This window comes from Eleutherodactylus coqui, chromosome 7, assembly GCF_035609145.1.
Source record: "Eleutherodactylus coqui strain aEleCoq1 chromosome 7, aEleCoq1.hap1, whole genome shotgun sequence".
In the NCBI taxonomy this organism is placed as follows: Eukaryota; Metazoa; Chordata; class Amphibia; order Anura; family Eleutherodactylidae; genus Eleutherodactylus; species Eleutherodactylus coqui.
In genome coordinates, this window is record NC_089843.1 from 20,085,520 (window position 1) to 20,103,653 (window position 18,134).

General features: G+C 45.4%; 1 protein-coding gene across 2 annotated transcripts; it reads right to left on the reverse strand.

The window, feature by feature from the left end:
* Window positions 1-2,535: 2,535 nt before the first annotated feature.
* Window positions 2,536-9,934, reverse strand: LOC136572379 (uncharacterized). 2 transcript variants are annotated; one of them, XR_010785802.1, is made up of 3 exons: window positions 9,658-9,934; window positions 9,097-9,391; window positions 2,615-2,648 (listed from the first exon to the last, which is right to left on the reverse strand). XR_010785802.1 is itself a non-coding variant. In XM_066572900.1 (2 exons), the coding sequence occupies exon 1, from the start codon at window positions 7,254-7,256 to the stop codon at window positions 3,246-3,248; it is 4,011 nt and encodes a 1,336-aa protein (XP_066428997.1). In that variant the 5' UTR covers window positions 7,257-7,379; the 3' UTR covers window positions 2,536-2,648; window positions 2,915-3,245. The 2 variants fall into 2 exon arrangements, 1 of the variants encoding a protein (XP_066428997.1); XM_066572900.1 differs by lacking the exons at window positions 9,097-9,391; window positions 9,658-9,934 and adding an exon at window positions 2,915-7,379 and having other exon boundaries at window positions 2,536-2,648.
* Between the last annotated feature and the right edge of the window lie 8,200 nt (window positions 9,935-18,134).

Sequence of the window (18,134 nt, forward strand, 5' to 3'; positions counted from 1 at the left end):
ACATGCATGTACTGGACATTGATTTTAATGACAATATGTAATGCCTCACGTCTTCCTTTGTTTTGTTACCACCAGTGCAGCTTCTTGCCTGGAGAAGATAACTCTGATACTGGGAGATGCTCCATGGTATGTCCTATCTGCTCAAGCTAGTTCTCACCTGACACCACATGTAGTAGCTGGTGCCGGTGTTAATATAGTATGTTGACTGGTCCTCCTCCTCATCCCTGGTACCCCACATGACCATTTTTTGCTGACTGTTGTTTGATTTTCGGTATATCTGCTTCCTTTATGCCTTGTCTTTTGATGTGGCTAATTATTTATAACTCTCTGTCATATAATACCACCAGCTGCATGAATGAGCATCTTCTACATCCAAAAATATATTAGTTCTAAACTGTTGCACCCTTAATGCAGACAGAACTTATTATATGAATCCCAGGAAATGTTATAGCAAGTGTTAGTGAAATAAATATAATTCCATGTTCTATCCTATGCGTAGACATTTTGTGAGCCTGTAGCCATCTTCTGTGTGAATTATTTTTTACTTTTCCTTTAACAAGATTTGCTAAAATGTATTGAAGAATAAGAAGGGACCTCGATGATTAGAACATTCCAAGGCCCTAGATTCAATGTCTCCGGTCATTGCGCCTTGTTCTCCTGTCTTTCTATAAACACTTATTGTTTATAATTAAAGTATCTTTGTATTGTGAGACATTAATCATGTAGGATTCTACTGTGTCTGCGCTGCTTTCCTTCACCAATTTAGATGTTAAATTTTTATCTTGAATGTTTATATTTCTTTGACTAATGGTAATAAATCAATTATAATAGATTTGAAGTATTGTAATTAGATCATGTGCCTCTATAAAAGCTGAGGCCTGTCAATCAATAAACAGATAACTTTGATCACACTAAGAGTTGATGTGGTTATTCTCCTGAGCTCAGCTTATCCTAAGAATTTGGACCGCAAAAAAGCATATTGTATTGCAATTATTGATTTTTGCATTAACACAAGAAATATGGAATCCTTTCCTTCCTGGGTTTAAATGTAACTTGCCTGACTTCCTCGGACATGGCCTTCCCTGCAGCACTCTCCTATGGCCGCCCCCAGTGCACCAACACTTCTCGCACTGGCAGCCAACATGGCATAGGAGTTGGCACCTTTGTTCCCATTATGCCATTATGCCCCTACCCTCCCTCAGCCTCCCCTGCTTTGAAGCTCATTCGGTCTGCATTTACTCTCCCGCTAACCTCCAAATGGCCGTCATCTACTGACTGCCAAGCCCTGCCTCTGACTTCCTCAACCGAATTACCCCCTGGCTCTTACACTCAGCACTATTCTCATTTGTACAAGGAAAGACTAAAAACAACAGAATGAAACTGAAAGGGAGGAGACACAGATTAGATATTAGACAGTGAGGAGGATCAATGAGGATAACAGGTTACCATGGGAGGTGGTGAGTTCTCCTTCAATTCAAGTCTTCACACAGAGGCTGGAAAGACATCTGTCTGGCATGATTTAGTGAATCCTGCATTGAGCAGGGGGTTGAACCTGATGACCCTGGAGAACCTTATGGCCCTGGAAACAGTATTAGACCTCGGAGAAATGTTCCTTCCCTACATTATGTACATAAGTTGAGGTTACGTCTGATCTTCAAAAGTCAGTATCTAATGATGATTAGAACAATCCAATGTGACTAAGAAGTTAATTACTGTATATTAACTCATCAATGCCAGGCCAATAATGGGCCAACCAGTATGTAAAGTGGTTCTTGTTGGCAGTTCACCTGAATCTTTCCTTAAAAGGTCTCTTAACAGGCAGATATTATTGCTATCTCTTGGTAAAAAGTCTTTAGGTCCGTATTCCCATATCCTATTACTTTTCCTCTCTTAATGGAGGTTTTTGGGCATTTAAGCCCTTTTACTACTGATGACCTATCCTATCAGTAGTTGATTGGCAGGGTCTGCCACGTAGGATATAACCAGTCATGTGTGGTGGTGCGACAGAGGTTCAGGATGGTGTGGCGATGACAGACAGCGGCAGAAATCAGGTGATAGCCAGGTGTCCTATGTAAGAAGGATGTCCTGCAGCCTCCCTTACTCAAAGCAGCGGATAGCAGCCACTTGTAACCAGTGGATGGTGGCTGCAATGTGAAGTTCCACCCCCAGGTGGGGGACAGAGTCTCCCTGAGATTATGGCCATAGAGAAGGAAGCAAGCACTATAGTGGGGTGCCATCATCATAGGCTATCACTCGTGGCTGAGCATGATTGTCTTTCAAGTATGGGGGCTTTTCGGTGGGTCTGTAGATGACTATTTTTGATCCGCAAGTTGTTTTGCAGTGGGGACATTGGTTTCCCAGTGAAAGACAGTCCTGACAAGGGTTGGCATGACATGCTTTCCTCTTGATACGTTTCCCCCTTTAATCCTCCATTCGTGACTCAGTGCTATTAGTAACAGCTGACCCCCAAATTGAGCACTCAAGGGACAGGGCTTCTCATTTCTCAATGTCTATGCCACAGTTTTTAAGGTTAGTGTTCTGTCCTCCCTATGAGTGGAGCATAAGTAGACAGGCAGATAACCTTCCCTGCAACACAATGACGATGGAGCAATGTCCGCTTTCAACTTTATTGCAAGGTAGAGGTAAAACTGTAGAACAAAGAAAATGATGCACTTAGCAATGTACACTAACATAGCAGTACATAGAATACATTACATACATGTGAGAAGACAGGAAGCATGTAATATAGCCATGAGGGATGATAAGTGTGCATGCGCATACACTAGGACACATGCTATGCTATTTGAATAACACACACAAGACTAGAAACTATAGAAGTGGTATAATCATGGAACTGGAAACATATATACACAGGATGCTAAGAGTAGGACATCAGGTAGAAGTTATCACATACCGACGATGCCACTGTGAGCCTGGATAATAAAGGTTTGCAGAGGGTCTCTAGAGCAGTCCAGACATGGAGGGAATGTGCCAGAAAATGGCTACTGTGGGCTGAGCTGATGATGTCACTGAGGTCATGGGTAAAGGGTACAGCATCCCTCAGAGGACAAAATACACTGAGGCTCAGTATATGAATGCACACTAGATGGAGCCCTAACAGAAAGTCCATCTAATAATGCCAGAAATAAAGCAATATCATATACCTTATACAGTACAGACAATTTTACTGAACAGAGACTGCCAAAGGCATGACACTCCCCGTCTGGTAACCCAAGGTTACCACATTAAGACCTCTTCGTTGTGAGTAATAAAATTAGTTCTGTAACAGGTCTGAAGAAGAGTTTAGGCTCATTTTGTTTGCACAATTTGACTTCCACCTTTCTGACTTTCCCGTCTTCACTAGGAAAAACCTTGGTTATGAGTCCCATAGGCCATTCGTTTCTTTTTGACTGAGAGTCCTTGACAAGAACAACATTGCCAACTTCCATGTTGGGTTTACTGGAATGCCACTTATTCCTAGTCTGTAAAGTTGAGATGTATTGTTTCCTCCACTTTTCCCAAAACACATTTGCCAAGCTTTGTACCCGTCTCCATTGACACTTGTACAAGTCTTTAGAATCAAACTCACCAGCAGGAGCTGTAATTGCATCGAACTTTTGCGTGAGTAGAGTAGAAGGAGTTAGCAAAGGAGGGTCATCTGGATCTCTGGATATTGGCATTAATGGTCTCGCATTTATGATAGCTACTACTTCAGCCATAAGAGTTGTGAGGGTCTCATGGGTGAGTCTTGAAGTGCCCTCGTGGAGGAATATCGAATCAAGGATCCTACGTGCTATGCCGATCATACGCTCCCATGAGCCGCCCATGTGAGAAGAATGTGGAGGGTTAAATGACCATGTGCAACCTTGGTTCGCAAGATATCTTCTTACATGGTCGCTGTCAATGTTTGAGGGAATATTCAACTCTTTACACGCTCCAATGAAATTGGTACCTCTATCAGAACGGATTTGCTTGACTGGACCTCTTATAGAAATGAAGCGTCTTAATGCATTTATGAAGCTGGATGTGTCCAAAGACTCAATAACTTCTATGTGCACTGCCCTGATGCTCATACAAGTGAATAGGACAGCCCAGCGTTTGCTGTTTGCTTCACCTCCTCTAGTGCGCCGCGTGGTGACGGACCATGGGCCAAACACGTCGAGCCCAACATTTGTGAACGGTGGTTCAGTGCTGAGTCGGTCAGCAGGGAGGCTAGCCATTTTCTGCGACTGAAACGTACCACGGAGTTTCCGGCATGTAACACATCTGAAAATGACATTACTCACAAGTCTTTTGGCTCCAACTATCCAAAATCCAGCTGTACATAGAGCTCCCTCAGTGAACAAACGTCCCTGGTGTTTAGTCTGTTCATGGTAATGCCGCACAAGTAGAGACGCAACATGATTGTTAGGGAGTATTACAGGATGGCACTCGTTACTATCAAGCTGTGCATTTGAGACACGTCCTCCAACTCTCAACAGTCCATTAGCATCTATATATGGGTCAAGTTTCCTGAGGGAACTATCTTTAGGCACATTCTTTTGATTTTGGAGTGATTCTAGTTCTCTTGCGTAAATCTCTTGTTGCACACAATGGATGACAACGTCCTTGGCCTGTGTAAGTTCATCCACTGTATAGCCCTTTGGACAGCGGTGCCAACCTCTGCAATGACTTGATCTTGCTGGCGTGGCTCTGAAGGTTCTGGCGATATGAATTAAGCAACTTACAGCGCGGTTTAGTGACTTCCAAGTTGAGAACCTGTTAAAACGTTTAGATCCCAGCTGTTTGCTAGAAAGTGTCGTAATGAGCGTGGAAACTTGAGGGCGAACCTCTGCATCGGAATCTGGGTCTAGCAGTTCATAGGTGCTTTTCTTGTGAGTATCCAGTACTGGTTTATAAAGGAAAGTTGGCCCTGTGAGCCATGTGGTATCTTTAAGGAGTGGTGCTGGTACAGCTCTTGTAGCATGATCTGCTGGGTTGTGATCAGTCGGTACATAGCGCCACTGAGTAGGTTTTGATGACTTTCTAATCCTATGGACTCTGTTATGCACATACACATAGAATCTCCTAGACTCATTGTAAATGTAGCCCAGCACTACTTTGCTATCTGTATGAAATTCTGTGTCATCAAGTGTCATATCTATTTCTGTCACAATGAGTTCAGCTAGTTCTACTGCCAGAACGGCAGCACAAAGCTCCAGCCTCGGTATGGTAGGCTCAGGAGATGGTGCCAGTTTTGCCTTTCCAATCACAAACCCAATATGTGTCTGGCCCTTAATGTCAATCGTTTTGAGGTAGGCAACTGCAGCAATTGCTTTCACTGAGGCATCACAAAATACACACAGCTCTTTAGACTTGACCTCTGCAATAGGCACGTGTGCATACGGCCTAGGAACGTGTAGGTCGGATAATGCTACCAGGGAGTCTCTCCACTTTACCCACAATGTCTCCTTCTCTGGGGAAAGTGGGGAGTCCCAATCGCATGTATCTGCAGTCAAGTCTCTGAGCAGCATCTTACCTTGAATGGTCACGGGAGCTGCAAACCCAAGCGGGTCGTAGATGCTGTTGATCGTAGATAGGACACCGCGTCGTGTGAATGGTTTTGGCCTTTGATCCACCTGAAAGGTAAAGGTGTCGTTGTTGAGGTCCCAGTTGAGCCCTAGGCTGCGCTGCAAGGGTATTGTGGCCGTTGCCAAGTCTAGATCCTTCAGGTCATTGGCGTGATCTTGAGTGGGAAAGGCTTTCATGACAGCCTTGCTGTTTGAAGCTATCTTATGGAGTTTGAGGTTCGAACAAGCAAGCATACTTTGGGTTCTTTTGAGTAGGTCGATTGCTGCATCTGGTGATGGAAGTGATTTCAGGCCATCGTCCACATAAAAGTCTCTTTCTACAAACTGCCTGACATCTTGTCCATATTCTTCTTCACCTTCTCGGGCAGACCTTTTGAGTCCATAGATGGCGACTGCAGGAGATGGGCTGTTGCCAAAAACATGTACTTTCATTCGGTATTCCATTATGTCTTTGGTTTGGTCGTTGTCTTTAAACCAGAAGAATCTCAAGAAGTTCCTATGTTCTTCTTTCACTAGAAAACAATGAAACATCTGCTGTATGTCGGCAACAATGGAAATTAATCCTTTACGGAACCTAATGAGCACTCCTAATAGTGTGTTATTGAGGTCTGGTCCGGTCATGAGAGCATCATTGAGGGAGACTCCTTCATACTGTGAACTGGAGTCAAATACTACCCGGATCTGTCCTGGCTTCTTAGGGTGGTAGACACCAAAGATTGGCAGGTACCAGTGTTCCTCCTTTTCTCTTAGAGGTGGAGCAACTTCCGCATGACCGTTTCCAAATATCTTCCCCATGAATGTGAAGAAATGTTCACTCATATCTGGCCTTCTTAGAAGGTTGCGTCTGAGTGAGAAAAAGCGCTTCAGTGCTTGATCTCTGTTGTCGGGGAGATGGCGTCTCTGAGTTTTGAAAGGAAGTGGTGCCACCCAATTGTTTGCTTCATCTTTGAAAAAGCCTTGTTCCATTATGTCCAAGAAGGCTTCGTCTTCAATAGAGGGGGCGATTTTGTGGTCGTCCTTTGTCCTCTGGAACACTGTGCACCCTAAGTGGTCTCTGTCTTCGTCACAGAAATGGGTCCCGATTTCCGTAGAGTCAGAGTATGAAATACTGCTAGGTGTGTCTCTTATAAGGAACCTGTTAGGACAAGGCTGGAAGAAGGATGGACGTCCATTTTCCAGTGTATTAGTGCAATAGGAATTTACCGTGGATGGTTTGTGGACATTTCCTAGGCAGACGTCACCTACAATGACCCATCCTAGGTCTAGTTTCTGTGCAAATGGAGAATTGTGAGGGCCATTTACCTGTTTTCTGACCTTGTGGACTCTTATGATGTCCCTTCCAAGCAGAAGCACTATTTGAGCCTTAGGATCTAAGGCAGGGATGAGATGGGCCATGGTCTTCAAGTGCTTATGTGGTAATGCTGCTTCAGGCGTTGGAATCTCCTCTCTGTTGTTTGGAATTTGATTACATTCTATCAGTTTAGGTAGAGGCAGGGATGTTTCACCATCCATGGATTCTATTTGAAAACCAGTAGCTCTTCTTCCGGCTTCTTCAGTCACACCTGTGCAAGTCTTAAGTGAATATGGAGAGCTATGTCCTTCAATGTCGAAGATGTCGAAGAAAGTAGAGCTGGCAAGGGACCTGTTGCTTTGATCGTCAAGAATGGTATACAACCTTACAGCCATTTCTTTGTGTCCAATTGGATAAACTTTAACAAGACAAATCTTAGAGCAGGATTTACCTCTGAGGCCCTCTCCACAGACTTGGGTACACTGGGGTGACACTTCAGGAAGTACTGTGACTTTCTCCTCCCCGCCATGCTGTGTAGCCTGGTGTGAAGGCGTGAGAGTCCATGGGGCGGGCTCAGGATGTAAGGCCGTGGTATGCTCCTTACTATGACATTCTGAACACTCGATGTTTGCTGTACAGTCCTTCGCCCTATGAGATGTTGAGGCACAACACTTGTAGCAAATCTGGTTTTCCTTGAGAAAGGCTTTCCGGTCCTTAAGAGTTTTTTCCCTGAATCCTCTACATTTCTGCAATGGGTGAGGCTTCTTATGTAGAGGGCAGTCTTTGCAAGGGTCTCTTGTTGAGGGATGCACAGCAGATATGCTGGTTTTGTGTACTGCAACAGGTGTAGCTTTCAGGTTATGAAGTGAAGCAGGTTTGTTAGTTCTGATGTAAGTGGTTTCAAATGTTGAGAAGTCAAAACTTGGGTCGTTCCTAGTCTTTGATTGTTGGCTTATGAAATCCACAAAAAAGGAGAATGGAGGGAATGAGACGTTGTGCTGTTGTTTGTACTTGGAGCCTTGAGTAATCCACTTTTCTTGTAGACTGTAAGGTAATTTCTGTACAATGGGGTTGACACCACGTGCTGTGTCTAAAAATGCGAGACCTTGCAAGTCTCCCTCACCTTTAGCAACTTCGAGTTCCATCAGCAGGTCACTTAATTCTCTCAGCTTCTGAAATCCTTTATTGGGAATCTTAGGAAAATCCTCAATCCTTTTGAAGAGTGCATTTTCTATCACTTCTGGTGAGCCATAACACTCCTCCAGTCTTTCCCATATCATTTTTAGTCCTCTGCTTGGGTAGTTAATGTTGATGTCTCTAATTCGCTTTGCATGTTCTGCTGACTCGTTGCCTAACCATTTGACTAGGAGGTCAACTTCTTCACTTACAGACAGGTCGAGATCTTTGATCATATTTCTGAATGACGAACGCCATGCTCTATAGCCTTCAGGTCTGTCATTAAACTTCGTGAGTCCTTTAGTTATTAGCTCACGTCGTGCAAAGAATTTGACGAGGTCTGTCATACCTTGATCTCTGCGTGGTAGATCTGAAGGTAAGTTGCTTTGTGGAGGTCCTATTGAGTTACAGCGATTCTTTGACATGCTGCTATGATAATAGTCACAGTCTAAAGGTTCATTCTTATTGGTGGCGACCGTGGTACTCCAAACATTTGTTGGTTCAAGCTTAGGTTGTACTGAGGGCCGACTGAATATCAAACTGCTATCTAATTTGATGTTGGGCATTTGGTGTGCTGAGGTCACTTGCTGTGTTACCGGTTGCTGGCGGAGCTCTTTTTGGAGGTTTGACTCCTCTCCCGGATCTGAGCACGAGTCGTTACCCGACTTGGCATGTAGCTGAACATAGTCTGAAGTACGCTGGAGATTGTCTTGGTGACCAGAACTGCGCCTAGACATGTTGCTGAATCTTTCACTTGCGTAGATCGCTGCTTCTTCCAAAGCCTCTGCTTCGGCCACAGCAGCTGCAGCTTCTTTCTCTACTGATAGTTTTTCCAGTGCTGCTTCCATGCGTGCTTTCTCTACTTTTAATTGCCTTTCTTGCTCAGCATAATGCACTCGCATTTTGGCGGCTTCCGCTTTTGCACGAGCAATGGCTACTGTAGAGCTACTCACTGACCCTTTTGAGCTTCTGGAGCTAGCTGAGATGTGAGACCTTGTCTCATACAGTCCAGTCTCTAACGTTGACATGGTGACGCTCCGGACGAGCTTACGTGCTTACCGCTGTAGTGGGCGTCCTGTAGCAGTATCTCTGCGTATAGCACAAAACGTGGTTTAGTATCCTGCTGTCTAGACTGCTGGTGCCCTGTGTCCAGCCTGTGAGAAGTCCCTGTTTCTCTATCCAGCCTGCGAAGGGGCCGTCGTTTTACTGGTATCCAGTCTGTAAGTGGCCGTCGTTTTACTGTTCTGTCCTCCCTATGAGTGGAGCATAAGTAGACAGGCAGATAACCTTCCCTGCAACACAATGACGATGGAGCAATGTCCGCTTTCAACTTTATTGCAAGGTAGAGGTAAAACTGTAGAACAAAGAAAATGATGCACTTAGCAATGTACACTAACATAGCAGTACATAGAATACATTACATACATGTGAGAAGACAGGAAGCATGTAATATAGCCATGAGGGATGATAAGTGTGCATGCGCATACACTAGGACACATGCTATGCTATTTGAATAACACACACAAGACTAGAAACTATAGAAGTGGTATAATCATGGAACTGGAAACATATATACACAGGATGCTAAGAGTAGGACATCAGGTAGAAGTTATCACATACCGACGATGCCACTGTGAGCCTGGATAATAAAGGTTTGCAGAGGGTCTCTAGAGCAGTCCAGACATGGAGGGAATGTGCCAGAAAATGGCTACTGTGGGCTGAGCTGATGATGTCACTGAGGTCATGGGTAAAGGGTACAGCATCCCTCAGAGGACAAAATACACTGAGGCTCAGTATATGAATGCACACTAGATGGAGCCCTAACAGAAAGTCCATCTAATAATGCCAGAAATAAAGCAATATCATATACCTTATACAGTACAGACAATTTTACTGAACAGAGACTGCCAAAGGCATGACAGTTAGCTTTAAGTCCATCCTTAAATCTCTTTTGCTGTCCACTAACATTCCATTTTCCGTTCTTGAGGTGAGAGTATAGTAATTGCTTTGGGAGACGGTAATCGAGCATTGGCACAATGTGGCCAGTCCAGCGAAGTTGATGGTGAAGGATTATAATCTCTTCAATGCTGGTAGTCTTTGCTTCTTTCTGCTGACATCTGTCTTCCCAAGAGATTTGCAGGATTTTTCAAAAGGCAATGCTGATGGAATCGTTCCAGAAGTTGAGAGTGACGTTTGTAGACGGCCTACATTTCGCAGGCATATAACAGGGTTGGTAGAACAAGAGCTTTATAGACAAGCATCTTGGTATCCCTACGAATGTCCTGGTCCTCAAACACTCTCTGCTTCATTTGAAAAATGCTGCACTTGCAGAGCTCAGACGGTGTTGTATTTTTATGGAGAGGTGGCTGCCAAAGTAACGGAAATGGTCAACACTTTCCAACGTTACACCATTAAGCTGTATCTCTGGCATTGCAGAAGGATTGGTTGGTGCCTACAGATAGAGCCTCTTTGGTTTTCTTGCTGTTCAGTGAGAGGCTAAGCTTTTCGTATGCTTCTGCAAAGATGTTTAAAGTGGCTTGTAGATCTTCTTCTGAATGAGCACAGACTACTTTATCATCAGCATATTGGAGTTCTGTAACAAACGTTATTGTGACCTTGGTTTTGGCTTTTAGTCTGTTAAGGTTAAATAGTTTGCTATCTGTCCGATAGATGATTTCCACGCTGGTGGGAAGCTTCCCATCAACAAGGTGCAATATCATAGAAGTAAAGTTGGGGCAATAATACAACCCTGTTTGACCCCTGATTCCACTCTAAATGGGTCACTTTGCGATTCATTACTGTCCAAGACCGTTGCCATCCTGTCATCATGGAGGAGTCACAGGATGTTCATGAATTTATTAGGGCATCTGATTTTTTGGAGGGTGGTCCAAAGAGCATTGCAATTCACTGTGTCGAATGCCTTTGTGAGGTCAAAGAAAGCTATGTAGAGTCGTTGGTTTTGGTCCCCTTATTTTTCTTGGAGCTTTCGTGCCATGAAGATCATATCCACTGTTCCTCTGGAAGGGCAGAAGCCATTCTGGGATTCCGGGAGGATGTTTTCTGAAATGGGTAGAAAACGGTTTGCAAGGATTCTTGCAAGGATTTTCCCATCAGAAGTTAGGAGGGAGATACCTCGTTAGTTTCCATAGTCTGTTCTTTCCCCCTTTTTGAAAAGGGTGATGACAGTGGCATCCTTAAAGTCCCGGTTGCCCACACTTTTTCAATCAGCTGGTGGAGTTGTTGTGTCAGCTCAGGTCCACCATCTTTAAAGATTTCAACAGGGATCCCATCAGGTCCACTGGCTTTGTTCTTTTTTAATTGGCTGCTGGCTTTTCTGACTTCTCCAAGTCAGGCAGTGCTGAAAACTTGTCTCTGACTTTTTGTGGGATTTGCAAGAGAGCCTCTATAGCCGCATTAGAACTGCAATTAAGGAGGTCATGATAGTGCTCTTTTCAGTGTAATGCAATAGATTTTTTTGTCCTTTAGAAGCTTGATTCCATCCGATGAGTGTAGGGGGTGTATGCCATGTTTTGTTGAGACATAGATGACCTTTGTGGCTTTAAAGAAACCCTGTGCATCATGGATATCTGCAAAATGTTGGATTTCTTGAGCCCTTTTAGTCCACCAGATGTTCTTGAGTTCTCTGGTCCTTCTTTGGACCTCAGCTTTTGCACTAGTGTAGATCGTTTTCTTAGCAGCACAATTTGTGTCTCTTTACCATATTGAGAAGGCTTCCCTTTTCTTAAAAATTAGTTGTTGGATCTTGTTATCATTTTCATCAAACCATTCTTGATGTTTCTTAGTTTGGTATCCAATGTAGACCTATATAGTCTGACTTAGATTTGACTTCTGTGCTGGTCAATTCAGTTTCCTCCTGGGATTGCTGAGGAGTACAGCCTGCCTCTGGAGCGCCTTTTCTTTGCTGCAGACTTCTGCTACAGCTAAAAACCGCAGTTGGTTTCCTTGCATGGTTTCTTTTGTATTCAGGGTTCCCTGGAAGGGATTTATTAGCGGCCGAGGTACACATGTGGGTCCGCAATTACCAGAGCGATCGGCATGCTGATTAGGCAGGGGTCCATCCTGGGGAAGGGGTTCTCAGGGGAAGAATGTCCTTAGTCTCGTCTGTGTTTACGCTGCATTGTTGTGCTTTTGGTTGTGTTATGCACGGTTGTGCTTATTTTTGCATTGGTGTGCTCTGCACGTCCTGTCAAGACGCAACAATTCCTTTACAGGCTTTAATAATGGAGATCTTCCGTTTCTTCCAATGCTCCTCAACATTTTCAGGGTATTCCATGGATAGATGATCCTCGAGTATTGTTTGGAGAAGGGTTCTTTTAGAGGGCTTGGGTGTTCATTTTATGTTTTATCTTTCTGCCTTGGAGTTTTTGTTTGGGGGCGATCTTGATGGCAGTGGCAGGGGTGAATTAGGGCTGTTGTAGGCACATGGGCAGCGCCATATTGTTGCAGCTTCGGGAGAGGCAAAGAATAGTTTATTGGTTATGAGTTCAACGAAGCTCATGTTTACTCATCGATGCACCCCCTAATTATTCCTGAAGATGCTGAATGACAGGACCCTCCATATTAGTGTGCATACTGCAGATTTGGGACATGCAGAACTTTCTTCTGTTGTTTACATGTCAATTGTCCTTGAGTACTAACAAGACTTCCATTGCACCCTGCATTTACACAGGGAACGTAGTATTAAGTCTAGAAGCAATGGGAAAACATTCCCAATAAAATACTCTTAATTGGCCTTATAATATATGAAAGCCCTCACTGACTCACTACTAATTCTCAAACTTCCCGGTGTCGTACAAACTTGAAATTTGGCAGGAGTATTCTATAGGTGCTAAATAGGAAAAGTAAAGGGGTCACAACTCATTTATTTAATTCTAAATGCAAAAGTAAGTGCACCCCTATGTAATGTACCTAACCTAATTCTCTAACTTCCCGATGTTGTACAAACATGAAATTTGGCAGGAGTATTCTTTAAGTCTAACCTATAAAAAGTAAAGGGGTCACAACTTGATTATTTAATCCCTGGGGGCGTAAAAACATGCTTCCTTCGGGGATTAAAGCCTCCAATGGATAATGCCGATTGAATGAAAGTAAACAGAAAGTAAAATAGAGTTAAAGTGGTTGTCCCGCCGCGCAAACTGAACTTTTTTTTCCCATTAATGTCCTGTGGAGTAAAAGCATCACACACTACAGCTTTACACAAAAAAAACATATTCTGCTCACCTTTTTATTCCTTTTCTTCCCCTTATAAAGCTGGCCTGAAGAACCTTTCAAAGATGGCGCCGCTGGGTAGTTCCCATATTGCACTGCTCTCGCTCTCCTCAGCGTATGCGCTCCCAATGACGCCGGTCACATGACTGGAAGACCGGTGTCATTATGTAAGACGCACGCTGTCATGGGGAGAGCGATATCAGGCTGTGAGTAACAGCCTGATATAGCTCCCCCTCTCTGCGAGTCCCTTCACTGCTTTGAATGGAGCTGGCAGCCGCCCGGCCCCATTCAAAGCAATGGGAGAGCAGGGAGAGCAGTGTGATCTCCTGCTACTGCTGTGACAGCTGTAGCGGGAGAGCAGTGTGATCTCCTGCTACTGCTGTGACAGCTGTAGCAGGAGACTCCTTCATCTCCCCAGCATGTCCTCTCATCACTGGACACTGGGACACTGCTGGTCCAAATAAACATATAAATGACAGCAGCACTCCTAAGTGGATTACCAACTGGTGTGAGATAATCAGTTGTGTAGAGCTCAAAAGGTGGGAGCCCGACTCCTGGGTTCCAAGTTCCATATACTGAAGAGAAATGGAATTTGAGCAGCATCGAGTGGTGTTACATTCACTGCATCAATTAAGATGCTCCTTTATTGAGCCAACATAGTAAAATGTGGACGAGCCACGTATCGACCCTGACACAAGCTATTTTAGCTTGATGAAGACCCTGTGTCAGGGTCGATACGTGGCTTGTCCACCTTTTACTATGTTGGCTCAATAAAGGAGCATCTTAATTGATGCAGTGAATTTTACACCACTCGATGCTGCTCAAATTCCATTTCTCTTCAGTACTGTGACAGTGCTGTCCCATCATTGTCCCATCATTGTCACAGTGTCCAGTGATGAGGGGACATACCGGGGAGATGAAGGAATCTCTTGCTACAGCTGTCAAAGCAGTAGCAGGAGATCGTGATCCTCTGCTGTTGAAAGTAATTAAAAGTAAAAGTAACACCAAACATACCCTCACACACACATGCCCCTTCCACAGTCCCCCCCACAAAGTGCCCCCTCCACAGTGCTGTCTCCACAGTGTCCCCATACACATGCCTCCTCAGTGTCCCCCCCCCAAAGTGCCCCCCAGTGCGCCCCCTCCACAGTGTCTCCCCACACACATGCCGCCCCACAGGGCCCACACACAAGTACACTGACAGCACCCCCCGCCCCTCCCCCCCCACAAGTACAGTGACATATATATAGATAACACAGGATGGACCATTCACAATAGACACAGCTCACCTCCTCTCCCTCCAGCAGAGGCAGAGTTACACCTTGTGTAATAAATTACTGTGACAGCTCCCCGCCCACCCCCCAGTGCAACAAATTACTATCACAACCCCCCTCCCACCCAAAGCGACAAATTACTGTGACAACACCCCCCCCCCCTTCCTTGGTGACAAGTCTATGTGACAGAACCCCTTAGCTACAAATCTATATGACAGCACCCCTCAGCGACAAGTCTATGTGACAGCACCCTCACCCCCGGCGACAAGTCTATGTGACAGCACCCCCACCCCCGGCGACAAGTCTATGTGACAGCACCCCACAGCAACAAGTCTATGTGACAGCCCTCTACGGCGACAAGTCTATGTGACAGCACCCCACAGTGAGAAGTCTATGTGACAGCACCCCCACCCTCATCGACAAGTCTATGTGACAGCACCCCACAGCGACAAGTCTATGTGACAGCCCTCTACTGTGACAAGTCTATGTGAGGGCACCCCACAGCGACAAGTCTATGTGACAGCACCCCCACAGTGACAAGTCAACGTGACAGCACTCAATAGTGACAAGTCTATGTGACAGCACCCCACGGTGACAAGTCAATGTGACAGCACCCCCACAGTGACAAGTAAATGTAACAGCACTCAATAGTGACAAGTCTATGTGACAACACCGCATGGCAACAAGTCTATGTGACAGCACCCCACAGTGACAAGTCTATGTGACAGCACCCCCAGCGACAAGTCTATGTGACAACAGCCCACAGCAACAAGTCAATGCGACAGCACCCCCACCCCCGGCGACAAGTCTATGTGACAGCACCCCACCGTGACAAGACTATGTGACAGCACCCCTACCCCTGGCAACAAGTCTATGTGACAGCACCCCCATTGCGACAAGTCAATGTGACTCCCCCCTTCTGGCCAATACATTGACATCAACACCCCTACCCCCCCCCCCCCCCGCCACCTGTAACCCGACCTACTCCCTGCTGGCACCCTGACCTACACTTTGACAGCCCCCCTCCCCTCCCCCGACCAGCCGACCTACAGTTTGACAGCCCCCCACCCCCCTACTGGCACCCCGACCTCTACTTTGACAGCCCCAACCCCACCCCACAACGAGACCTCCACTTTGACAGCCCCCCCTGCCGGCACCCCGACCTCCACTTTGACAGCCCCCTCCCCTGCGTACCAACCTACACTTTAACAGCACATTCTCCCCCCACCTGCGACCGAAGCCAAAACTTTGACAGCACCCCCCCAACCCCACCCCTCCGCCGCCCCCCTGACCTCCGCTTTGACAGCCCCAAACTTCCCCCCCACAACCCGACCTACACTTTGACAGCACCACACCCCCCTCGCCAGCACCCCAACCTACACTTTGCCGGCATCCCTCCCCCCCTTGCTGGCACCCCGACCTCCACTTTGACAGCTTCCCCCCATGACCCGACCTACACTCTGACAGCACCCCCCGACCATCCTCTTCCTCGCTAGCAAGCCAACCTACAATTTGACAGCCCCCCCAACCTACCTGCTGGCACCCTGACCTCTACTTTGACGCCCCCACCCACCCTCCACAACCTGACCTACAGTTTGACAGCGCCCCCCCGCCCCCCTGAGCTCCCTCCTGGTCACAGCAACACATTGACAGCTCCCCGGTTACACTCACCCTCTACCACTTGACAGTTGGACACCGCTGGACACTTGTAATCCTCACCACAGCAGACCTGGAATGATGAGAGCTACTGGGCATGCGCAAAGAATACCAGGCTCGTTCACGGAAGAAGGATCTATACTGCGCATGTACGACTACTGGAGAACCCGGCTGGAAGAACTAGTCGTAGCCAAGGAGACGGGATTTGTAGGTGAGTATATAACTTCTGTATGGTCAATTTACAATGCACAATGTATATTACAAAGTCCATTGTAATGGCCATACAGAAGTGCGCACACCCACATCACACAATGGGACAACCCCTTTAAAGTTTCAGCTACCCTCATGGATTGGATCCATTATAGCCATGTGTCCTATAAGTAGATTGGGGCCACAATGGGTATGTTTCTGAACACAGACCACACAGGGGTATCCATTTTGGGGTCTAAATCCTCATTTTCATGTGCAGTATAGAAAAAAATGGTTTTAAAATGGGATATTTTATCTATCAATTTAGCACCTATGAGCCCCTGTAATCTTGGCTTGGTGCAGGAAAACAAAGTGTTCCTCAAAATCAATGTTAAATTTGTACGTCTCCTAAATGGTTAAAAAAAGTAAACAGATAGAATTATATATCTTATCAAAAATGTGTACAGTTTGTTGGCATGTACTTGAGATATTACAGTTGAAAATGTTCCCAATTTTGGAGGAATAACTATACGCACATTTTATTGGCCTATTTTTAAACCTAAATGAAGTACAATATGTGGTGGGAAAAAAAAACCGTGTCAGAATCACTTGGATATGCAAAACCTTTATGGAGACATTTTATGTTAAAGTGACCCATGTCAGATTTCCAAAATTTGGCTGCATCACTAAGGTGCAAAAAGGCTTGGTCACTAAGGGGTTAAAGCTAAAGTGAGGAGAGCGGGAGGGGTGGCACATTCTGCAGTGGCACATCAGTACATGCAGCCTGAGGAGAATCTAACGCTCCTCTATGTGTCTACATATTTTAGTCTTTGTTTCCTCTAAAGTAATCACGACTTCATAAAATTTTTCTGTACAAATATGAAGCCGGGCGAAGCCGGGTATATCAGCTAGTTATGTCCTTTATGTCATTGGATGCTCTTGTTCTGTGCAATAAGTGGAAGGACGGTGCAGGATCTCAGCCATTAACATAAATATAATATTCAGAAGGGCCGTTGAGAACGCAGCGTCTCCGGGATTTATGAATTGGCCAATTAATGCCACGGCTCAGCCAATTCATAAATCCCGCCTCCACAATGCGATGGCTGTGAGTAGTTCTTCAGCTAAGCCAATCAATGCAGCGCTCAATGAACCACTCGCAGCCATCTCAAAGTGGTATACAATGTCAATTAGCCATAGAGTGACATCTGTGGGTGGGAAAAGGCTATTACATCTAATACAGAATAGCAGTTGAACATTTGCAAAGAACTGTGGAGAATATTTAATTTATTTGAATTAATTCTGTATGATGATAATTAATGTTAAGTAGCGCAATTCCTCTATTATTTAATACTTGTTTCTTTTGTCATTTAATTCCGCATTAATTGATTTTAATCGCGGACTTGGCTAAAAAATAAGGAGTTGATATTTGTATATGAAACCTTGTCAGCAAAACAACAGAGACGGAGGACAGCGTGGATGACCTATGAGTCTCCGCCCCGCCGCTCCCGCCCGAGTCCTGGTGCCGTGTTCCACAGCTTCATACTGTTAACAAGAAGAGTCCGGAACACACAATACATCGGGCACGAGGCATGGAAGACAAGGGATTGTGGCCAAGATGGCGTTCCCTGTCCTTATGTCCTATGAGAGCATGCTAACGTCATAGAATGGGGTTCCCCAAGCGGTACCCCTGTATGATCCTAAATGGAAAACTGCTCAATAGGAGCGGCTCCCATTCTGGTGGACCCTCTG

Excerpts from the sequence above, each read along its gene's own strand:
- LOC136572379 (XM_066572900.1), bottom strand. The coding sequence starts at position 7,256 with ATGGCTGTAAGGTTGTATACCATTCTTGACGATCAAAGCAACAGGTCC.